The sequence below is a fragment of the Plectropomus leopardus genome, chromosome 15, assembly GCF_026936395.1.
Source record: "Plectropomus leopardus strain MGB_pleo_1.0 chromosome 15, ASM2693639v1, whole genome shotgun sequence".
NCBI classification, from domain to species: Eukaryota; Metazoa; Chordata; class Actinopteri; order Perciformes; family Serranidae; genus Plectropomus; species Plectropomus leopardus.
Window position 1 is genome coordinate 16,483,850 of NC_142190.1, and position 24,718 is coordinate 16,508,567.

A 24,718-nucleotide genomic window follows, 5' to 3' on the forward strand; every position below is an offset into this window, starting at 1 on the left:
TTCAAAACACAGCCTGCCCTCAATCCTTCTTGATTTTCTGCTTCCTGTCCCTTTTTTGCGCTTATTTTCGCCTCTGACCTAGTTATTTTGAACTACTGCGCGCTTTAACGCCAGTTTTTTTTATTTGTTTTTTTAAAATAATGCGGCTACTTTCCGTTTATTCGCCCCAAAACACGTCTTTCTACCCGGGATTGTATTCTCTAACAGCATCCTACTGTTGTTTGCTTGTTTGTTGCTTTCGGTGAAAATGGACTGATTGAAAAACCGTATAAATGCACCTGCCGTCGAAGGGATACCCTGCGTTTGAAATCGAAGAGGTAAGACTGTTTGAGCAAAGCAAAACAACAAAAAGAGGAAGGCAAATGTTTTTGCCTGCAGCAACTGTGCAAGAGGCTGCAGCAGCTGCAGCCCAGGATCCCGCCTGGATCCTGTATCATTTCACCCACAGCAGATTTAAAATAAAAAGTCACATACCAGTTTTCGAAAGGTTTTGCATTCAGTGTAGTCGCTTAAATATGCGCTGCCAGCCTGCAAACTCTGAAAAATGGTGATGTTGTTTTGCAAACTGAGCGGTTTCCTGCTGCATACTTGGCTCTTTGAGCAGCGGGCTGCTGGTCTGGTGGACTGTTAACCAGATTCAACCAACTGGCGGCCAAAATACAAATTATGGATAGTGGGACTTGTTTAAACCCATCTGAAACTTAAAAAAAATCTTCAATTTGTTGCTTTGGGACATTTTTTGTTCCAGATATATTTTTTGTTCATTAAATCCTTTGTGTTTGCTTCCCTCTCAAAAAAAAGGAACAGTGTTATGCTTTGTATCCTCATCAGATCTTTTATGTAAAATTGAAGGTGAAATGTGCATTTGGTGCATAGATATAACAGCGGAATGAGCAGATGGTTATTGTTGTTTGAGCTCTTTTTAAATCTGTTTAAATATTTGCACATAGCTGAAAAGAAGAGAAGGCATTTTAAAGGAGGTATCCATTGTAATCTCTTATCTGTTGCCTCCTCTTCCTCTTCATCAGGTGTGTGTGCCCTGGGTGCAGCCTGGCCTGTGCTGGAGAGGCGATGAAGAACCCAGGAGCTGTGGAGAGCCGTCGGCTGGACGGCCTGCTGGAGGCTGCTCTGGTCAGGGAGGCTCGTCTCTGGAAGGTACCTGTCTTCAAGAATGGATGCATCCAGGTAAGACAAGTGGACTGTACATTTCCAGCTTGTTTAGTGTCACATTTAATGTCAGTAAATCATAGTCATTTTCAGATGTACATGTACTACCTGAATAACAGGATCGGTTTGCTGGGCAGCTAAAACTGTCAAAAAGGGACTGAGGCCAAAAAATCAATGTAGGTCCTCTCAGTAAAATAAGAAGTAAGCTATTTTTTATGTAACAGAAAGCATCAAGATCTATGGTAAACATCTTCATTTTTAACAATTTCACTCTAAAAAGCTGAGCTGGGGTCTTCTTTTAATTAAAATTACATCAGCTCTCATTAGCTCTTAAAAAGTCACTTTCTGTAATAAGAAAATGAATATTTTAAGTAAGAGCAACAGTGAGTAAGTGGCATTAACAGTAAAAGGTGCATGTATCATAATAAACTAGAAGGGCCTTCCATTAACTTTTAAAACAATGGCCAAAAGTAATTAAGTGTGAATGTGAAACAGCATTTGTCTGGGTGTTGCACTTTTTACCAGCATATGTTGTTGAAAAGGCCAATTTGACAGATCCAAAACACAGTTGAGTGTTTGCTTTTTAAAACATCTGATTTAAATCTCTTGTATATTAACCAGAGAGTGTCTCCTCTGACCTTTCAGGGCGCTGACATCTCTTCATCTCAGCACCAAGAAATGATCCTTTGGCTCGGAGAGATGAACCGTCTGTTTCAGTTCTGTCCGGAGACCTTTGCACTGGGAGTCTGTGTCCTCCACCGACTGCTGTCCACTGTCAAGGTAGACGGCTACAACATGTGAAAATGGTTTTTGCACAACTCTTTGTTCATGATCTGAAATTTACTCTTTTTAGAATAAATTAAAAAATTAGTTTTCCAGTACGAAAAGTGCACGGGTGGCTGCATAATTTGACATTGTGTTGTACTCTGAAAAGGGCTGCACAGTGAACCTTGAATGATCATATCTTTAATTTTAGTCCACTGACGAGCAATTTGGGATGGTAAAAAGTATATTTTAATGCAGACTTAGAACACGTGCTGCTCTCTTATATTAAAGTCTCGGACTGTTTCACAGCATTGTATAACACATATTTTGATTGGTTCTTCTTTAAAATGAAGTGGTCCTTTTTTGTTGTTTTTTAGGCCCAACCAAAATACCTGAAATGCATTGCTTTTACCTCATTGGTCCTGGCTGCCAAAATCAATGAGGAGGATGAGGTAAGATCTTCCCTCAAGACACAAAAAAACAATCACAGATAACCGAAATGACGGCCTTAAAAAAATGACAACCACGTCCACGCTATTTCAAAACAAGACGTTTATTTGCTTCCCTTTTGTTGTCCGTTTAAACAGGTAATAGGTTCTGTTCAAGACCTGGTTGTGCAGAGCGGATGCAACTTTTCAACAGCGGAGATTCTTCGCATGGAGAGGATCATTCTAGACAAGCTGCACTGGGACTTGTACACCGCAACGCCAGTCGACTTCATTCACATAGTAAGTTAGCAGATAGACAGGCAAACATGACTGTTTTTTTTCTTTTTTTCTTTTCTTTTTAACTGGGCCCGAGCTGTCAAGAGCATCTCACAGTGAGCTGGCTGCGCTTTGAAATGCTCTGTCGGTTCAGGTCCCGATGTTGCCAGAAAACACAGCAGTACAAAAGCACACAATAAACCATCATGCTTGCAACGTGTTTGCTCTGAGATGGTGTTTTACAAACCCTCACATCCCTCCCTGCCCCCTCAGTAAAGAATTGGTCCTGGTAGAGATTGTGCATTTATGTGATTTGACTCATTGTGCCCTTTATCATGAACTCCATTCAGTCGTGTTCGAAGTGTGTCCGTCCCTTTTTAATCATCACTGTAGCCAAGAAGGGGAAATAAATTCATGTCTTTCTCTAATGTAAATATCCAATCCTATAGTCTGATTAAAGGATATTACATTAACATTTGTTTTTCTGACACATCACAGTAAAAATGACAAAAAGTATAAAGTATTGTCAACCCTTTTATACCTGAGCAAATTGGCTTTTTTTCTCTCAAAAGCATGGGAAGAGAATGAGAAACAAAAATGGGCCATTGGCAACATTTCTGTTGCTCATTGCCGTTTTTCCCATGTTATTGAAAGAAATCACAAAATGCTAAGTAAAGGTCTAGGTCTATTCTATTTTAAGTTTTTTAATCATCTGATATCTGCAGCTTCAGTGCTTAAGTGACAGTATAGTTACTTTATAACTCACGCCAATTACCAGAAATCTGCGAATGTAGACAAAAAGCAACAAAGACACATTTCAGCATGAAGTCTGAACAGAGCTGTATGTTCCACATAAGACTGCATTTGCAAGCTGCTAGCAAAATAACAGGCGTGTTGCATATCAGGCCAAGGCACTTCTGACTAACTCTTACCTGCAGCCCTACAGTGGATACTTAAACCCTGCGTCACCAGAGGGCGTGTGGGGATATAGATCATTAAGGGTACCAAACTTCATGAAACAGTTTGGGCCGCATTGACAGCATGCTGTGAATTGTTGACTGTTTCTAATGTTGAAGCAGGTTTGTCATTGTTTAAGATCCCATGCTGTGTCACTGAGTTTATGGCACAATATTGTTTCCCAGCTTGTTAACAGCAAGTTAATTGTTAAACCCTCACAAATCATTGCCTAAAGCCGTAAGCACTAACTGAACAGACAACAAACACACATCATTTAGGTCTCTTCATGCTGTTGGGCTCAGGGGCTGTATTCATAACGCTTTTAACAAGTCCTCCAGGATGAAATAATTAAAGAGATCAAGAACTTTACTGCACGGTAAAGCAGTATTGATGAGTGTCACATAAGACTGAGTGATATGAGTGATATTCACTATCTATATGTATATCATGATTGTGGCAAATGTATGCAAGTCCAGTGGTTTAAAGGAGCAGTGTGTACGATTTAGGAGGATTTAATGATATCGAGTGGTGAGGATTGCAGATTGCAACCAGATGAAACTTCTCCAGGTTAGGATTCCTTAAGTGTTTACTGTTTAAGAGGTGTCCAATTTGAGCCAAATTATCTGAAAACAGATGGACCTGGTGATTTAAATGAGCAAAAACACTGAATAAAGCAGTTTAACGTTACAAATCCGTGTTTCCAATGCTGCTCGGCACGATGGAGACATGCCACTATCCTAGCCCCTGCTAATGTGTGCTTACATTAAGTTAATTTGTTCTCCTTATAAAACATACAGACCTGGTGATTTAAACTGGTAAAAATACAGAAAAAAGTAGATTCATGTAAAAAAAAATAATCTATTTTTCCAATACTGCTCATCACTGCGGAGATCCTAACTATGGTGGCAGATGGTTGAAAGTGGCTCTGTCTAGTATTTGATTTGTCCATTCTGGGCTACTGTTGAGACACTGCGGTAACTCTATAGATGAGGACCTGTGCCTTGTGCAGATATAAAATATAAGTAACAAAAACATATATCATAAAACAAATTCGTATTTTCAGGTGATTATACACTGAAGAAAACATACTTATTATATTATAGCCCATTTCTGCCAATTTACCCCCCTAAATGCTGCACACTAGTCCTTTAAATTGTCAACTTTTTACACATGGAAAACAACAGTGGAAGTGCTTTAAAGCAAAACAAACTGTAATTTAGCTAAAAAAAAAAACTGCACCCAGCTGTGATTGAGGAAGTAAAATAGGTTGTAGGCCAGCAGTTGGACGCGTTATGAATACAGCCCGTAATATTCTTGACAGCAATAGTTTCACACATTGTATTGATCCACACAAGAATTTCCATTGAAATGACTTGCTCGATTTTGCCATAATTCTTCTATAAAATAAATCCGACAGTGATTTTAGAAGATACTGATTACCTTGCACCCAGAGTTGATTTGTGAAGTCTCGCCGTGCATGCCGTGAGTCAACAACCTCATCCCAGACCAAAAGGACAGCTTACGTTTCCTCAACAAATAAATAACAGCGTTAGATTGGTGATATTGAAATTGGTGGAGGACTGATACATTTGCTTAAAGCCACAAACCGTAAACTGTCTCCAACATACAGTTTGGCACATTTGGACTGATTTAGTGTCTTCTGCAAAACTAAAAAATGGCACTTCCCTACTACAGTATTACGGCTTGTGGATCTGACTGATATTAGTGCCGTAGGTTTACAGCGTGTGGGTCTTTTTGTTGTGAATTAGTTCTGTCCTTTTAGGTATTACAAAAAGACTTTCAAAATAAAGAGACGTAATGTATTAATAAAAACTATAATAAAATAAAGACATTTTCTCTTCTTATACTATTCAAATAAATACTTTTGAACAATACTGTAAGTATCTCACAATTACATTCCCCCTGCCCTAAAGAATTTACTCTGCATTCCCTTTCCTAAATAAATTCTCCATTATCTATAAAACAGCAATTAATAAAGTCTATCAATAATTTGTCACAGACTCTCCACCATGACACTTTGATATGAAGAAATAAGAGGGTTTACAGAGATGCCTCGGCATTACCTCGCACAATCTTCAACATACAAGCAAAACTCTGAGAAGCAGAATCAGCTGTGTGACGCTCGAATCATTAAACCATCTGAGAATCTGTCAATCAAAACACAATTTTACTTTTTTGCTACATCACCCTGATTTGAAAGTTTTAAAAAGGGCAACTGTTGACTTGTGCGCCACATCGCTGAATCTACCTCCCAAGAAATTCCACCTAACCCATGGCTTATTTTTGCTACAGAGTAAGAGACAAACTAAAGCAAATGAGTTAAACACAACATGAATGAAAGAAACCTGACGACATTTGACTAAACGTTAGAAGGATGTGTGATTTTTTTCTTCTGTTTTCTAATCACGGTGTGACCAAACTGAAGAACTAAAACTTAAAGCGTCCTTGTAACATCAAGCTCCCACTCAGGTTGTGATTTACAGTTCCTGCCTACAAATGGGAATACAGAAAAGCACTGCACGTACGAAATGCTACGAACAAGATTACTATGATTCCTCAGGCAAACAAGAGGGTCTTTGTTAGTAAAAACCTGATGGTGAGATTCTCTGTCTGTTGCTCAAAGTGTCCGCCTGCACACCGCATCACGTTTTGCGTTTCTTGCAGCAGTGGACACTTGAGAAGAGCAGAGATTCACAGACGGACAGTTTAATGACGGTTGGGTCAGAGGAATGAATAATGTGTTGACATTTTGTCAAATATGAATGATTGGACGTTAGACGCACTTCAATATCGGATGTTGATATGAATTATGAAGTAGTAGAGGTAAAGGATGAACAAAAAGACAACAATGACATCATTATGCTAACGTTTTGGTCTCGTTCCTCTTCACTTCCTGTTTATCTCTGTTCTAGTTCCACGCACTGCTCGTTTCCGGCCACCCTCACCTCATTCCGTCCATCGGGCTCAGCTCCGGCGTCAGCTTGGACTCGGCAACAGAGCCCAGTCTTGAGCCGGGGCATCAGAAGAGGCCCGCAGGCCTCCAGGCGGCGTTGTGGACCAGACAGGTGCAGCACTGTATGGCCTGCCACCAACTTTGGCAGTTCAAGGGCTCCACGTTGGCTTTGGCCATCATCACTTTGGAGCTGGAGGCGCTCACGCCCGACTGGTTCTCCGTCTTCACTGATCTGCTGAAGAAAGCACAAGTAAGAGAAATGCACGGGTCTAGGAGGCTTTTCTGGCCATGGTTGTAGCTTGAGTGAAGAGTGTGTGACATTATATATCCTTACTTGCCTGAAGACACCCAATCAGAGCCTAACCAATACACTAACGCATGCCGATATTGGCCGATTTTCACTTACTACAGATATATTGGAATCAGCATGTAAGAGCCAAACGCCAAATCTCAAGCCAAACCATCTTTAATCATTCCTAAAAGGCAGACTGTGGTTGAATTTAGTTCCAGCTTGGAGCATTTGACTAACTGTGATGTCTACACTCTCCCAGGTTGACAGCGCCGAGTTTATCCACTGCAAAGAGATGGTGGACGAGTACCTCCACAGCCTGGAGTTCTCCCTGCCGGCCAATGCCGTCTACATTTTCGACAGTGCCCAGATCCAGGACGAGGAGCGAGCCCGCAGCCCCACACAGCGCTCCAGGAGGAGGCAGGGTGGCAGAGAGGAAGGGGACTCTGATGAGTATTACGACGGTTTTAGGTGTTTGTATAATGAGGAGGTGACTTCAGGGGAGCAAGAAAACGATGTTGAGGGTTCCCAACAGAAAAATGTCTCGCCCTGCCCGCCACTGCACCCCGCCGTCAACTAGTCTGGCATTTATTTGCACCGTCCACCTCTCTTAGAAGTGTGCAGTTCTCCTATTTCACGTTACGAAGTCCAGTCAGTATGTTGTAGCTCAGCATGTTATAGGACCTCGATATTAAGTTTTATGGAGCTCTGAAGTAACTCGCTTAAATCCAGTTGTTACTCATCTGCCACAAAATTTAGGAATTGACTTAAAAGAAGATATTTTCCGTGCACTACTTCGCACCCAAATGTGAATCTGAAGGTGTGTATGGATCAGTGTTATCCTGATGCCATACCTGTGTCGACAGCTGGGCAGTTGAGGGGAAATTGTGGGGATCATTGAGCCTGACTGAATGTTTCTTTTCAGTGCAGCAGAGTTTTTGGTCCATTTAAGTTCTCTACTTACTGTTATTGTATTAATGATGCTTTTTTTTTTATTTTTACTTTTAACCTACCTGTCCTTTTAATATGCACCACAAATTGTTTTGTTTAACAAGTCAGAGGTTAAAGGAGAAGATTTAGGCAGTTGTGTGTTTGGTTTTTTTTTTTGTTTTTTTTTTAGTGTGGTTGAGGCCAAAAATGGCTATTTTTATGTTTGAGAGTTGATCCTGATTTTGTTGAGGTTTCTTTGTGCTCAGGTTCCCCCCAGAGCCACATAGCACTTTTTTATTAATGCAAATTATTATATTTTTTCACAACCTTTTTTATTATTATTATTGTAATCTCTTACTTACGTATACTAATTTTTGTGCTATTTTATTAAGCAGTTATTTACAAAAGCTATATTTTATGTAAAAAGCTTTAATTTCCTGACTTAAAGCTGCAAAAGTTTTTATTTCATTAATGCTTCAGCCTGCGTTGACTCAGCTAGTGCTACTATTGTTACATATGAAACAAAACAAAGGCAACTTTGGGAGATTAACTAGAGCTGAATGACAAATTTTGTCATTTTGACATCATGAGATTACCTGATTAATGACCAGGCATTAATAATCTCATTTTAATTCTTTTTTTTTTATTATCATCTGATACTGTATGAGAGCACCAATAATCATACCCTAAATCACATTGGTATTGAAGTATTGGGCTAAAAGTCTCCTGTTTTTATTTTGTAAATACCACCTAGTTCTTTTTCATCTCGATACTGACATGTACTGAAATGGTTGGAAAATATGTTTTCATGGGGGGCAGCATTGGGATCTTTAATGTGAACTGGTTACTGTCTGTTTTCTCAACTGTAAGGTCTGCTTGGATTCATTCCGTCAAGTTGGGCGCTACACCAGTGATCAATGTAATGGTTTTTTTCCCATACTCCTTCATTTACTGAGGCAGCTATACAAATCTTATTGTTTGTTCAACCACCAAAATAAAGCTATGACTTCAAAAGTCCAACGTGTAACTATCTGGTTTATTAATAACAAAAGTTTATAGGAGGTGTCCTGTGATTGAAAGGTTGCCTTGTTTTTTTTTTGTCAGATAATAATAATAATAATATATAATATAAATGGGTGAAGTTCATAGCACATCATCCAGAGACATGAACAAGCTACTGATGAATCCATATTTTGCTTTGCATGTGTTCCCATACAAATACAATTTCAATTGGGTCTCACTATAAATCATGTAATACTAATGGGTTGTATTCAGTGTACATGGATACATTTACTCACTCAGAATGTGGACACATGGTAGATACAGTGCATTAAATAGTGAATAGGGAGTGATGAGCCAGAGTTACTGAAAACACCTGTATGGGTGTGAAGGGCCAGGTTAAGGGTTTAAATTTGGAAGCCCAAAGACCTTTATCCACAACAGACATTTTGACTTTACATAGTAGGAGAAGCAAAGGTTAAATTGGTAACATTAATGATAGCTCAGTAACATTGAGTCTCTCAGTAAGCCACGTCAGTGAGCCAGCATGCACAACACCAGGGCCTCCCTACAGTGAAATGAAACTGTCATTACTGATTTGGGAACTTAAAAAGGGAACTCTGGGAAAGGGACTGCACGTGTAAGAATAAACTGTAAAAGATTGGACAGAGTATTAAACGTACTTCTATTAGTCAAACATTATAGTAAATCAACAGATTTTTTTTCTGGGTCTCAGAATTATGGATTAGAAAATCTAAATTTTGACTCTAATTCAATTTTCTAGACTGATATAATACACTAATTTAAAAACATTACATACCAAGTCAAAGTTAAGGTACTATTGTATAATTTAAACTTAATAATTCAAATGTTTGATTTACAATTTTGACTTACCGTATGCTTTTCATGATCAAAAATACAAGATGGTATTTGATGGTTACAGTCAGCAGGTAAGACTTAAGTGGACTGAACGTGTGGTTAACAATTAACCTAACATCTCAGCCTTCATCCTGTTTTTTCCTAATTCCTCAAGTAAATCTCTAGAAACAGTTTGCAGCAATATAGCTCAAGCCCATAAGACGTGTGTACACAGTCTCAGTGTGTCCCACCTTGTTGTCCTGAATGTAGGACAGACTGTCAGAGAGCCATTATCACTCAGCTTTGTTAGCAGAGTGTGTTGGTGTACTGAAGGATCGAGAGTACAGAGAGCCCTGAACAGATTGTACTGCTGGACGAGATCCAGCGAGCCCTGCAGGTGGTGGACAGAATAATAATAGTGCTGGCAGTGCCGTCACAGTAAAGACAAAACCATTACTATGGCAAGATCTCAACGCTGTGCCATGACTTTTACCGTCTGTTTTCAATGAATCGCAAACGCATTCTGGCCTGTTAAATAAACACGATACAGGAAATTACAATCCATTCTTGTTTTATAAATGAATAATAAAGCTTCAAAATGTTGTTTAGACAAAAAACATTTGAAGAAGAAACCTTGGGCTTTATAAATTTGTAATGGGCATCTTTCAATTGAGAAAACAATGACAGATTAAGCTATGTAGAAAATAACTGTAAACAGCAGGCCTAACAAATAATATTTTAATTTAATATGGATTAAATCAAATGGTTTGGGGAAAAAGTTCAGTTTTCTGAAAGCAATGAAGATACTTATAAAGACAGTTTACTTATTTTTCAGAGATAATAAATTATGTTAAAGGAACATCAAAGTCAAAGTCTCTTTCTCTCCTAAACAAACTGAGCCATGATTAAAACTGGTAAAAGCACTGAATAAAGCAGTTTCACCTTTAAAATTAGTGTTTTTCCAATACTTCAGGGTTGGAGGGACTGCTAACTACGGTGGCAAAGTCAAAAATCAGGGTTCCCAAACATTTCCATAGAAAAAATGTAAAACCTGTGATGTATAACAAATTTTTAAAAATGCCATGAATAGCTGCATATCAGAGCTACCTTACATCATCGGCTACCGAAAATACATTTGCTATTATGTTACATTATGTAGAAGGTTATCCACAGAAGATTAGTGGAACAAATTCATCACTCGAATAAATTTCAAGACTTTTAAAGACAAAACTTTCCATTATTTTTACTATTCCATGAGCCCTGAAGAATGCAAAAATGCAAAAACAAAAACACACAAACGGCTCTGTCTAGAGCCAGTGTTTGGTTTGTCTGTTCTGGGCTGCTGAAGAAATATGGCAGTGTAACATGGTGGACCCGCTCCCTATGTAGATATACACGGCTCATTCTAAGGTAACAAAAACGCAACAATTCTTACTTTCATGTGATCATACAATAAAGAAAACATAAGTATTATATTTAATTTCTGCTTATATATCCTCCTAAATCCTATGTATCTATATATTCTCCTTATCTTAACCTTGCTCTCCACTATTGATCTTTATCACTTACAAATATTTGAATGAGCAAGCATTAAAATATAACTGGAACATCCTAATAATCTGACACTATCCAGGCTGTGTAAATGCCTTAACTGTGTTTTCAAGGAAAAGTTGGATGAGAGATAAAGTATAGAAGCAGTAACTGAGTGCTAAATGTTGCTGTGTGGTTATGAAACAGAGCGACAGCCAGCTGCAGTTTAACACGCACATTGTGTACACACATACGCACACGCTACTCACAAGCATACTTTTAACCGACATCTCCTTTTCACACACACACACACACACACACACACACACCCAGCTGAGGTCAGCAGCATGGTGGTGAAAGCAGGGAGGATTATGAGCATACCGAGCACACATCTCTCAGCTCTTCAGTTAGGGATCACTAAACAGGAAACGCTGATACTCAAGCTGACAGCTGTTGGGGTTACAGCTGAGGCCGCCAGCCTCTGCATGTGTGTATGTGTTTGCGTGTGTTTGGGAATAAGTGTCTTCACCTGCCTGTGTTTCACTTTCATCTCGCTCTCGGCTGAATATATCGTCAAGAAAATCATGGCAGAGAGACACATCAAAGTCAGGAGTGAGGGAGGGGGTTTGCATTTATTTCCAACGACAGACAGTAAATACAGCTGCTCTCTTCTCTCTCTGAGTGTAAACTCTTAAACAGCTCGCTGAGGCTTGTATGTTTTCCTGAATCCTGTTTGTGTTTGTATATACTGTATATATAGTATATATACTGGCTTCATGTTTTGTGTGTGTGTCCACTGTCACAACACTCCCATCTAGGCGATCGCTCGTGGTTTACAATAAAGTTACATCATTTGTGGACAATGTACACTATCATATGTGCTTCTTACAATAATATCATATTCAAAAACTAGTACATTTTGCATATTAAGCTGGGTAAGCTCTAGAAAATATTCACATACATTTATTGAGTTAATATGAAACAGCACCAGAATATTGCATATTTTTTTTATTAAAGAGTTAAGACTAAGCTTTAGGTTGTCAGTACCTATGTATATGCAGTAATCTATACAGTATACAGGTACTCAGTTTTATTGCTTAACATGCTATTTATATGTATTATTTGGGCTCAGGGATTTATTCTGCTGTGAAATGGACTTTATCTAAATTGTTGAGATTAAAAAAGTATCCATAAAGAACATTTCAAACAGCTCAGGTATTGAAAGACTTTAGGAAAGGTTTGATTCCACTGATATCTTCAATTAGTTATTTAAATGTCATGAAATCAAGCACAACCTAATTCTTTAAATACATATTGAACTGTTTCAAATAACTTGACCACTGTGTTACACTGCAGTACCAACCTCTCGTTTCTGTGTGAATAGTTGATGGAAAAACACAAAAAAACACAACAGAAAATCTTTGAATCACAACATAGAAAAACAAAATGCATATATATAAAAAAGTGTCCAAAAAGCATAGAATGAAAGATCCTGAATAAATGAGATGGCCACTGTTGGCAGGTGAACATTTGTTTTTCCTCATTATCTCTCACCATCTTTCACTCTTTTACTCCCCTGTGGCTTCATCATGATCGTCATCATCATCCTCAGTGTCTTTGGTCCACGTGCACAATGTCAAGATGGAATGTCAAAACAAACAAAAGAAAAACAAACAAAACAAACAAAATAAACAGGTGTTGTCGTTGCTATGGAGATGGAGGACAAATCCATGGTCGTGTGTGGGAGGGTGTAGAGCGGCCATAAATTAACTGAAAAACAATGACAAACAATAAACAAAATAAATTAAAAGAATAACTACTTTGTGAGAATTATTTATTTTGAAGAAATATTTGAATTTATATAAAAGTAAAGTAGAAGTGAAGCAAAGAGGGGCAACAGGTAAGATAAAGTGTTTGTGTTAGAAAATGGTGTGAGGATCAAAACAATGTTTAGTATGATGCACTTTATCTGTCAGCAGGGGGAGCTCTGCAGTTTCATTTTCAAACATCACACCTCAATACTTTCTGAAATGCTTCTGTGGCATAAATAGTGTTTTAAAATGAACCCATTTCCCAGAGTGTATGAAAAGACAATTTAGAGAGTAAATTAATCGCATAATAAAAGGCAAACTAAAAACCTGTGCAATCTCCCTCGCAAAACCACAAAATGGAAGATCAGTTTCCCACAAAAGCACTGACTGCAAAATGTGTACGCAGCCACAAGATGGAGCCAGACGTCTTCACATTTACTGCCGGAGCGCGTGACTGGGTCTACACCACCAACAAGCAATGCACAGTTCAAAGCTTAGCATACCTTTTCTAATTATCTCCAATTTCCCAGACCGCATTTAGCCTCAGTTATTATCAGAACGGTACAGGGATGACAATGATTAATCAACAATTGTTCTTTTGGTTGAACATGTGAAGCTTAATGGACCAAACACAGATCTGATTCCTAAATATAAACAATGTGTCGTCTCCCATTACATTCTGGGTATCGGTAGAGTGGTGTGCTTTGAAATCATGTGTCAATGACCAGCATTAACAAAGGGCACAATATAACTATTTTATGACAAGGCAGTCATCCCAGGGCCTGGAGGAAGAGTGCTTTGGCGACACTGGAAAATGAAACTGGCAGAGCAAAGCATTATTGGATTGTAATCAGGGTGTTTATATGTCTATGCCTCTATATGTTTCATAGGCCATGCAACAGTATCAATGAATATGCAATAACTTGTGGTGAGCATTGATTGAGGAAAAAAAATGTATAATAGTTTGGTATAAGCAAAGTTTTTTTTAAAAGATTATTTTTTGGGCTTTTTTGCCTTTTTTTTAAAGGACGACTTAGGCATGAAGGGGGGGAGGGGATGACATGCAGCACAGGGCTGGGTTTTTATCATGATTTAATGGATTAATCATTAAAGATACCACTTATGAATAAAGCAAAGTGCTTACAATTTGCAACCCTAGTACAGAAGATTGAACTTGCAGAGACTTAAAAGCTGCTTTGAGATGCACCAAAACTATGTATTGACAGTGGTTTGTGGTTCTAATCTATCCAAAAAGTGTTGGATGGGGTTGAGGTCAGGGCTCTGTGCAAGTCAATTAAGTTTCTGCGCACCAAATTTCACACAACATTTCTTTATGGAGCTCATTTTGTGCACGGGAGCATTGTCATGTGGGAACAGGAACTATCTGTTGTTTAAAATATCAGTGTTTGCTGCAGCATCAAGATTTCCCTTCAGTGGATCCAGAGGAAAATCTCAAAGGTCTGCTCTAACCACATACTGTGCATTTTTGGAAAATCAAAACCAGGAGAGAAAGATTCCTTGAGTACACCTTCAAAGGAGAATTTTTTTAAACAATGCTTAGTGTAAACTTACTGTAACACCACAACAGATTTTTGAGAAGAAAGTAAAATGCAACACATTGTCCACTGCAATCTGTTACTGAATGATTGGTCTGCAATTTAATGGTAAAGCTCTACTGAAACTATCAGAGACCAATAGCTGTCTGGAAGGTACAGAACATATTTATAACTGCTCTGCAGTCCAGTTAAATAAACATGATGTGTAGTTCTTCAGCACAAACATTAAAAGCCTGTATTGTTTTCATATCCGTGCCAACATAAACACGGGCACAATCAGCATACCCCTATTGAAATCAGCTTTGCCCTGTATGAGCTGCATTCTGCATCACCTATTTATAAGCCAAGCTTCCAGTTGCTTCACTGCCTCCTCCCTGAATATCCTGAATAATTAGAGCGAGGCAAAAGGAAAGAGTGAAAGGACAGGAAATGTTAAGCCTGGGCAGGACAAAAAAAGGGAGGAAGTTTCCTTAACACATGCCAGGCCTTTATAATAGCTGAAATGCTTGTGTATTGGAGATAGGTCAACAACTGCCCAGAACCATTATGTGACACTTTGCCAGGGGACTTGGCAGGATGTACACCTTCTGCTTTAAGACTTGTAACAGAGGTTAAAGGGCAAAAAGAGGAGGGATGAGAGAAGCTGCAGCACAAAAAGGAAATCATTTCAGGATTGAAGGCGCAGAATGAAAAGACAACATGATTAGTTAAAGAAAAGGAGCAGGGTTGGAAAAAGCAGTTCCCTGCTACTGAGTGACAGACAGGAGGGATTGGCTTACTTTTTCTTGTCCTTGTCCTTCTTGAGGGGCTGAGATAGGGAGAGCGTCTCGGCTGCCACCTTCTTCCTGTTGAAGGCGTTCATCTCCTCCTCCAGGTCTCTCCGCTTCTCCTCCACCTTCCTCTTCTCCTCCTGGTGCATCCGCTTCAGCTGCTCAAACTTGTCATGCAGCTGAGTGGGAGGAGGAGAGGGTGGTGATGGACAGGCAGAAATGGGGACGTCAGGAGGAGGACAGAAGAGAGACAACAGATCTGAATTGGTACTTGCTAACAGTCAGAGTGTGACAAAATATCTGGGTATGTTTCGGTCCTCAGATTTAGCGCTTGCTCCTAAAATGAGATATCTAAAAACAATCGCAATATATCACCTAGCTCACAGTATGGCAATATATCACAATATATTGAATTGTAACCCCTGTATCATAATATGTATTAAATCTTCTGATTCTTGCCAGTACACAGCCCTAGCTAATAGTGATGCTAACTCTCACTGGTGCAAAAGACCCAACAATGGAATAAACTGACTACAAATAAATTCTAAAAATATACATCTAAATATATGACACAAGCACAAAATATACTGTCTAATGTTATCAAAGGTGCAGACTGCAGTTACATTCTGCTCAAGGTGCTACTTTTATCATTTGCTTGTCTCTGAAGTTATAGTGTTGATACATGGACTTATCAGTGTCCGTTTAAAATCAAATATACCACATCTATAACCATAAAACCCCATTAGACCGACCTCTCTCTCCTTTTCTTTCAGTTCCGCTTCCGTCTCTTTCACTTTGTTGACAAACATTTGTCGCATTTCTTCCTCTTTACGCTGCAGGTCCCCCAAGAACTCTTTCCTCTTTGCCTCGTATGTCTCCTGAAGACTGGAGGGAAGAAAAGACAGTAATAGATTAGTTCTTGTCTCCTAACAATAGAGACTCTCCCTGTAGTTGACACTTGAGTATCTCTGTGGGTTTGTGTGTGTGTGTGTGTGTGTGTGTGTTTTCACTCCATGCACTCTCCCTCCACTACCTGAATGGCTGGCTGTCGGGGTCTGTATCTTTGAAGCCCATTTCCTCCAGCTTACAGCGTCGGTACAGCTCATAGTGGCGGGCGTGGGTCTGCTCCCTCAGATCCTCCATGTTGACCCTGATCAGCATCTCTCTGAGTTTTACGAAGTCGCAGTGACTCTCGTTCTCAACTAAAGGAAAAGAAGAATAAGGAATTAAGAGAGCGGGTCAGGTGATAATCTCATAAACAAATAAATTCTGCTACGATGTTTGAAAAATTGGTTTTGGTCAACATCAGCGCTACAAATGTGCAGCCACAGTTCTGAGTCTTTGCTTTTTGCTTTCATTCTGTGCCTGGCTGTCTTTTTCAGTACTTCTAACTTATTTTAACACCCCATCTGTCACCCTATTACCCTCCCTTCCTCTCCATTTCTCTCTGAAAAGCAGGAAATCATACCACATCTCTGCAGGAATGTGAAGTAGTCTGCACAAAATACAAGTGGACAAATCGCATTTGGAATTCATTAAATCCAACCAAATCTATCACATTTTGCCAGCAAACAAGAGTCGATAAATCAGAGATATTCTGCGAGTTCCAAGTTCATTTTTTCTATTGGAACAACTTTAACAACTTCACTTTAGTTTTATGTCTGAGCGACTCACACAGTTTAATGATTTCATGGTGGGAAAGAGCAGGAAGAGTTTCCTGCCTGACATACTGACAGTTGAGGGGAGGACGCCCTGGGCGTCATTTCCATTCCAATGAAGCCTATTTACTTACAGGTCACCTCATTTACTCCACTGCAACAAAATGAGCTGTTCTGGAAATGAATATGCTGAATTTTTTCTTCTGTTTGAGTGCACAACAAAGGTCAATATGGTAAGAGCGAGCATGCAGGTGTGCTGAATTGTGGGCTGAACTTTGAGGATTTTGTCTTGATATAACAAGTGGGTAATATGGCAATACATATGCTGCTAATAATCGGTCACAGGGTTTCTGCAAAGTTCAAAGTATTACAAAGATAATAGCTGTTAAAGTATAGGTTAAATGTATGATGGAAAACCAGCAGTAGCAATGAAGCCGTCAGAGAGGCAAATTAGTCTGTATTCCTTCCTGATAATTTAAAGCAAAACAAAAAATATTTAACATAACATAACATTTAAAAGTCACCAAAACAGAGAAAAACAAAGTTTCTGACACTCAATTTTTTTTAAATTGGGGAGGACTCCCCAAACCCCTACTTTTTGTTTTGCGATCATATTTTTGAGGTCAAGGTTGGCAATACTTTAACTGAATAAAATATGTTTTGCAAGATTTGACATTTGCACATTAAAAAATGCTGACCTTCAGAGATACTGTAGCCATCAACAGTAATGACAGTGCTTGCGACAAGTCTGATATTAAGGAAGTTGAATGCAATGCTTTTTAAGTCTTTTCAAGACCTGCATATAAATCCCTGCAGCCAAAATCCTTTCTGCTCGGCTCTCATCAATAAAAATCCCTAAAATAAAATAAAAGTAAGGTTTTCCTTCTTGATGTAATTTTCCCTCCATTTGCAGACTTGATAATGCCTTTGAAGCCTATGTGGAAACTTGGAAAACTTCTAATTACTTGAAATGCTCAATCTCCTCCAATCTTTATATGAGTGCACACTGACGTGCAAAATTTCTGCAAACTACTAAAAACCTAGAGCACGAGGCAAAGCTGTTCTGGTCCAGTGTAGAACTGGATACATCAGCTGGATAATCTTGGAAAAACTCAAGTGACACATTAAAACAGACGTTTTGTCAGAGGAAAAATAACTTTTTCCTTGCAGCAAGTTAATGTGATCAACCTGTTAGAAAACCTCTGGAAGAATGCAATAAAGCTTTTCTGTTGACTCGGATCTGGTGTGTGTGGTGACTGAGGGCACGTGCAGAGCGGAGGCACGTGGTTTTTCAGAGGCAGAAACATATGCCATGTACCCCGGGGTAGCAGTGATGGAGAATGGGATGTATGCTGTCTTTAAATACCACCACAAGCTGTGAGCTCTGAGGATGTAATGATGGCAATAATGACATTGGAAAAGCCCAATTAGCCTGGCATTTAGCTTCTCCTGATGAGACATGCTGGGAAAGTGGGCTGCAGTGCATGACAGCAAACCACAACGCCACATCAAAATAGGGAAACAAAACAGAGTCAAAGTGCCTGAAAAACCCAAACATTTCACCTGAAGAAACAGATGTTCCTTCATTGAAGGGGATACATAGGAATACTTCACCCTCCTCTACTTTAATGCTTTTGGACCCATAATAAAAGATGTTAAAGAGTAGCAGTGATTGAATTGAATCATACACTCTTACTTTCACTTAAATTTGCGGATGACCACACATCATTAGTGGGAATATACAAGTTAAAAACAGACATGAGCTGTTCTCTCGGGCTGGATTCAGGCTACTGAAATTGCCTGTTCATTTGACATCTAATAGTCTCTCTGTACTGGCCCCCTGCTGAGGGCTGAATGAGGGCCAACGCTCTGACTGACTGCAGCACTGAGCCCTCAAGATATCTGAGCACGGGCTCTGCAGACACGTACAGTGCACATGCCAGCCAGAGAATAGGGACATTCAAACAGAGAACAGAGACATGGCTGCAAATAAATATGTAATTAACAAACAATAATCGGAACTGACAAATGTGGAACATAAAAATGATCCACGTGTTCCTGGCTGATCATTTGTTCCTGTGTGTTTGGGAAGACTTTTGCATATTCTGAGTGGTAGATTGGCAGAGCTATGTATATGATAGTAAATGCTCTAAAGCTCATGTTGAATAATGTCACCATATATGACAGTTCTATGCAAGATATCAGCAACACTTACATAAACCATCATACAGCAAGACAGAGATTCTACAGCCATACAGGCAGCTTTGTGAGGTATGAATGTTTGTACTAAATTTTACGGTAGTGAATCCGTACTTAGTCCATACTCACTTAAAGTCCATCGTTGTCTAGACATTTTGCTGAAAACTACAAATGTGAGCCTCATGGTGGTGCTACATGAAAAGTCAAAGGACCTCCAGAATCAGTATGACACGAACTAGGTGTGTACCTGTACTTCATTCAGAATATTGACATTCAAATTCTAAATCAAATTTTGAATGCTGTCCTAGCAGCAATCCAACAGGATCATGAATTACTGTACATTTTTTCATTAAAGAATGGTGATTACAAAAAAGACTAACTAATTTAATCACAAGAATTACAATTGAAATTGAGGACTGCTTTGACATGTGGTACAGTCCTACAAGCCATAATGTCTGTACAAGATTCTGTGTCAATCCATTTCATAGATGTTGAGATATTTCACTGAATACATTAAAACTTTGACCTGTTGGTGGCCCAAGAGGGAAAAACAGGATCACCAGAACCATTAGGATTTATCATCTGGGAATATTTGTACCAAATGTCATGACACCAGCCAACAGATGTGAAAAACTTAAGACCAAAAAAGTCAGTCTGCTGGCTGCACTCGAGGAAAAAGTCAGGGGAATTGCCACAGTCACCAGTCATCTCATGAAGAACATGGATGTCACAGCATTGCATCAAATAGTTTCCAAATGACTATCCCACTGACAGACCGAGATTGTCATCCATAGCGCCACAACGCTAACATAGCTACAAACTGAATATAGTTTTGAATTACCAAACAGGTTACATATTCAATACTTTGGGCCAGAGAGGAGCTCAATATCTTGATTTGTTATCAATTTGCAATTAAGACATTATAGAGTAGGAATGCTTTAAGTGTTATCCTTGTGTGGCTGTGTGGGAAGTGGTATATCTCTGAGTAGGTTTTGGTGAGCTAGTCTGACACAAAAGTTCAGGGCCGACTTTCAGTGATGGCTTAATTGTTGTAATATTGATAAATGTTTTCAATCTTGCACTCTTTTTTAACCCTACCCTAAAATAATGTAATCTAACCAAAATGGACTGAATTAAATGCAAAGTCAGTGATATAACATCTATAATTAGATATAAACACATACCATAATATGTGTGCACAGTTGAACAAACACCCAGTAGCCTGCAGAGTAGAAATACAAGAGGTCTGCTATATGTCACTGATGTCTGGAGTTCAGAGATAACAGACATCAAGATCCTCAGGGAAGATAAGCACACACACAAACACACACACTCAGACAGAGCCCCCTGCAATTACTCTTTTTATCAGTAGACAGTCCTTCCTCTGTCTTCCCTCAAGTCCATGGAAAGTTCCCATGCCTCCTCAAGAGGTTACCATAACCCATCTATATGACATCTGGCATCCACAAACTGTTTCCACTGACACACAGACCTTCCTTTCAGTCAGCCAAATGGAGTAAAACACTAAGACTTCTGTGCTCTTCTGCCCCTGTCCTCAGATACTGTGACAGAGCGTGTTGTATGAATGATGAGCCATCAGGTTTGCTAGCAGGCCTCGCTAAAAGCTAAGTAGTTTTCTTGTAAGACATCCAATCCAGACCAGATTTTTGTTGTTGGAAAGAGATGGACAAAGTCAATAATAAGATGCAGACAATAGCAAAAGAACAAATGACAACTTCAATTTCTGTTCTAGAAATAATGGTAAAATTTCTGAACTAATATCTTAAGATGCTCATGAAAATACAGCAGCATAATTTCTTACAGCCTGAATGGAATATGGCAACAATCACCTCAGTCCACAAACTCTTTATAAACTAAATGCCCAATCAGTATTCTCAATAATGATGTGTTACACATAATAATGTGGTTTCCCACACATTCATTTAGTTTTGGCGGCCCACCACATCTGCCGTCACGTGTTATCTATTTTTGGAGCTGGGCCATCAGTCAGAGCCCTACTACAATAAATACTGTTCACTGCACCACATTCTCAGAGCACAGAGCATACTCTAGGCACAGACGGAGCAGCAGAATGCCAGACACAGTGCAAGTGGAAACGTGAAGTGAAAAATTAGAAATATAGATTAAGTTGTTGTCTAAAGTAGGCATGGGCAGGAAAGCATATATACGGAATACTAGGGGTTTTTAGAATAACTTGGCGGTATGATTTTTAATTTTTTTTTAATACCATCAAAAAATGTGCGCTGCACATAAATACCATCATATACCTTATACCCCGGTGAAATTTCAGATCGGTATGAAAAATTATACCGTCCAAGCCTAGTTTAAAGATGGTCTGATGACAGATATGTTACTCAATAATAGAGTAACAGCTATTGCCAATCTTATTCCATCTTGATGAGTTAGACTACTATTTTGTTTACATCAGAGTAAAATATTATGCTTTCCTGAATCTTTACATTACTTTCTCCCTTGACATCCATTTATTTTTGGCATTTTATAGTCAGCATTTTGTTGTATCATTATCAAAACTTCCACAAAAGCATGCACATCCAGACAACAAAAAAATAGATGTTCGAAAAGGGATAATACAAGAGAAGGAAACAAAATCTGCATACTGGATTTTGCTCCATCTGATGAAAAGCACTTAGCTCAAAACATCACAAGGTACATGGTAGATGGTGGTAACCATATTAAATATTTGTAGGAGCATAATCAAGTGTGCAGACTTTGTTTTGTCTTTTTTTTTCTTCTCAATATTTCTTCTGTTGCATCAGCCTCGATACGTGTTGCCAGTTAATATCTAACACCTGTTTATCGCTACTGAAGGAATAACAAATAATTGCAATGACATAAAAAAAATCCCAAAGAAATGAGTTGTTAGTAAAGTTAAGAAAACTTTTTTGCAGACGGCCCTATTCTGTATGTTAATGGATGGGACTATAGCTTCATGGTGACTGATGTGAGTCCGAAGGAATCTGTCCCCCAGGAGACAAACAGCAGGCTTTAAAAATAACCATGGAGTGTCCTCTGAGGGTTGGGGAATGAGAGCGGTCAGTGGATAATGGAGAGGAAAGGAAGACGGGGTGAGGACACAAGCTCAGTAAACTGAGGAAAGGATAGGAGAGAGGGGGAGAGAGAGAGAGAGAGAGAGAAAGAGAGATGGAGGGAGGGAGGGAGGGAGGGAGGCTTCTATGAGAGTTTAACTCCCATCTGAGCAGTAATATTCTCACAGCATAACTCTGTGTGACATTATTTAATTAAAATATTTACTCTCATTGAGAAACACAGAGGAATGAGCTGTGGGAAACAAAGATCACTTGCATCTCCAACATGGGTAACGCATGTCTGTAAACATACAGGCACATGCACACTATCACGCACACAAAAAGGCAGAGAGACATGGGTTTCACACACATTAAGAGCGACATATAACGCCATACACATCACTGGCACACACAGAAGCACACTGGCAATTTACCCAAACAATCTACCCACTCGCCCTTCGTTTAGCAGTGTCACTCTGCATGAAGTCACACTCACAGCTGTGGAGGGCACTCTGCATTGAGAGGGATGGTATAAATAAACAGACAAACTGTGGGACGCCCTCGCCACTCTGCCGTGAGCAGGAAAACATCTTTCACCATGGATACTGACTGACACGTTGCTTTCTCAGCTGCAGTTATATTGTTTCTCTATAAGCACAAAACATCCTCAAAAAACACAGCATGTGGTATAACAGAGATCCTACTTTAAAAAAAAAAAAAAAATCAACAATGAATCACGTGATCCAGTTTTGCTTCTATGAACAGGCAGCGTAAAAACAAAATCTTTGCCAGTAGAAAAGTGGAAGCTGATTGCATGTTTCCGCAATTCCCTGCATGTGCACTTCCATGTTGGGTGTGGCATTTGGTAAATCTTTACTGGCACAGGATGCTGTCAGAGATTTTTATTGCTTGACTTGTCTGACAAATTTAACTTTATTTTATCTATTTAGTTACTTGCTTCTATATTATTTTATATGAATTCTTAACTTTGGAATGGGCCTTAATACTATGAAACTGCTACATGAATACACAAACAGAGGCATAGTGAATAGAGCGAGGCTGCAGGGGCCGGAAAGAGAGTGAGCCGCGTACTTCCTCAAAAATGATATACACATGACCACTTTCAGATGCATTCACAACGCAGTAAAATCCCTGAATCATCACTACGAAGCCAGGCACACTTGTTTTATGGCAAAATAAAGACTGTTCAGTTCAAACACTGACACTGTGCTTTGTCAGGCTGAGAGAAATTTGAGTGAGTGCTAATATGCCATGATACTACTCTCTTCCATCATTTCTACATTTGTCACTATACCTCTTTGACCCTTTTAATGCCTGTAAAAAAATCAACAGCTAGTGAATATGCAAATTAATCAGCATCATCAGGTGTGTGCAGAGCAAAATGAACTGAACTATTTGTAACTGCAATTTACTGACTTGAGTACTTGTGAATGGTGTTGAGCTCTCAAACACGTTGACTGTTACAATGGCAACTACTGTTCAAGGATTTTCTGTTGCATGATTAGAGGTAAGGGAAGTCATGACTGCAAGCGGACAGAGATAAGAAAAACAGTTACTAGTGACAAGCGGGAAGTGACTGAGTAATATTTAGAGTTGGGTACTGTTCACAATAGAAATAATGACGGTAACTGTAATTCATCACGGGTAACTAATGGTACCTTTTTTGGTATTTTACATCCCCTGTAATAACATAAATGCTTTTTAAACAAACTGCACCAGTGACATTGTAGACCAAAAAGCAATTCTACTTTTTTCTTATATACATAGATCTAATAATCTGTGTCTGTCTGCTTATGCATGTGTGTGTGTGTGTGTGTGTGTGTGTGTGTGTGTGTGTGTGTGTGTGTGTGTGTGTGTGTGTGTGTGTGTGTGTGTGTGTGTGTGTCTGCTTGCCTGGCAGTGATACTAGGCTATTACCAAAATAATATGAAAAAGAAAATAGAACTAAACTGATGGTTGAACCTGTTGGCTCCACAGAGCTCTGTAGCTGGCTTCCAGTCAGGCTTCGGGGCACTTCCACCTCTCATCTAAACTCAGCATTCTCACCCAGATACACTCACAAGTACGGAAATTTGGCACCGATTGATTTAATGTGAATACAATGAATAACATTGGAACTCTATATAAATGATGTCATTCAGTAGATACCCTTAATGTAATAAAGTTATTAACATACTTTAACTACACTATTTCTGTTTGTATAGTCTCAAACTTAGCTATTATTTTCATAGTTTTTATCCAGTATCACAGTAAAACATCCACTGACCCCTTCATGTACTCACTGTTGGGTTTGCTTGAGAAACGTTAACACACACAGAAAAATACACTCTAATAAACTAGCTTGTTCAATGGTTCTCACCTTGCACGACACCCCAGGGGTACTGTCTGGCCCTCACTGTTTTGTTCCCCACTTTGACCTCTTCCACGCTCCCAACCACAGCAAAGGGCAGATGGGCCTGTGC

At 39.2% G+C, this 24,718-nt stretch overlaps 2 protein-coding genes across 3 annotated transcripts in view; one reads left to right on the top strand and one right to left on the bottom strand.

Moving 5' to 3' along the window:
• The first annotated feature begins 36 nt into the window (after nucleotides 1–36).
• Nucleotides 37–2,669, top strand: ccni2 (cyclin I family, member 2). Its single transcript, XM_088088931.1, has 5 exons — nucleotides 37–317; nucleotides 1,029–1,185; nucleotides 1,813–1,947; nucleotides 2,310–2,384; nucleotides 2,520–2,669. Exons 2-5 carry the CDS (start codon nucleotides 1,072–1,074, stop codon nucleotides 2,667–2,669), a joined length of 474 nt encoding a protein of 157 aa, XP_087945057.1. The 5' UTR covers nucleotides 37–317; nucleotides 1,029–1,071.
• Nucleotides 2,466–24,718, bottom strand: part of septin8a (septin 8a) — a 47,645-nt gene continuing 25,392 nt past the window's right edge. Inside the window, exons 6-10 of one of the 2 annotated variants that reach the window (XM_088088930.1) lie at nucleotides 24,616–24,712; nucleotides 16,344–16,512; nucleotides 16,063–16,195; nucleotides 15,320–15,489; nucleotides 2,466–6,799 (exon numbers count right to left, since the gene is read on the bottom strand). In XM_088088930.1, the coding sequence (XP_087945056.1) occupies nucleotides 6,634–6,799; nucleotides 15,320–15,489; nucleotides 16,063–16,195; nucleotides 16,344–16,512; nucleotides 24,616–24,712 (735 nt within the window). In that variant the 3' untranslated portion in view covers nucleotides 2,466–6,633. Of the gene's footprint in view, nucleotides 6,800–11,786; nucleotides 12,944–15,319; nucleotides 15,490–16,062; nucleotides 16,196–16,343; nucleotides 16,513–24,615; nucleotides 24,713–24,718 lie in introns of those variants that run through there. The other variant, XM_042499914.2, reaches the window with a different exon arrangement.

Excerpts from the sequence above, each read along its gene's own strand:
- ccni2 (XM_088088931.1), top strand. The coding sequence starts at position 1,072 with ATGAAGAACCCAGGAGCTGTGGAGAGCCGTCGGCTGGACGGCCTGCTG. Across the intron at positions 1,948-2,309 it reads GACTGCTGTCCACTGTCAAG|GCCCAACCAAAATACCTGAA; the intron begins GTAGACGGCTAC and ends GTTGTTTTTTAG. Across the intron at positions 2,385-2,519 it reads AAATCAATGAGGAGGATGAG|GTAATAGGTTCTGTTCAAGA; the intron begins GTAAGATCTTCC and ends CCGTTTAAACAG.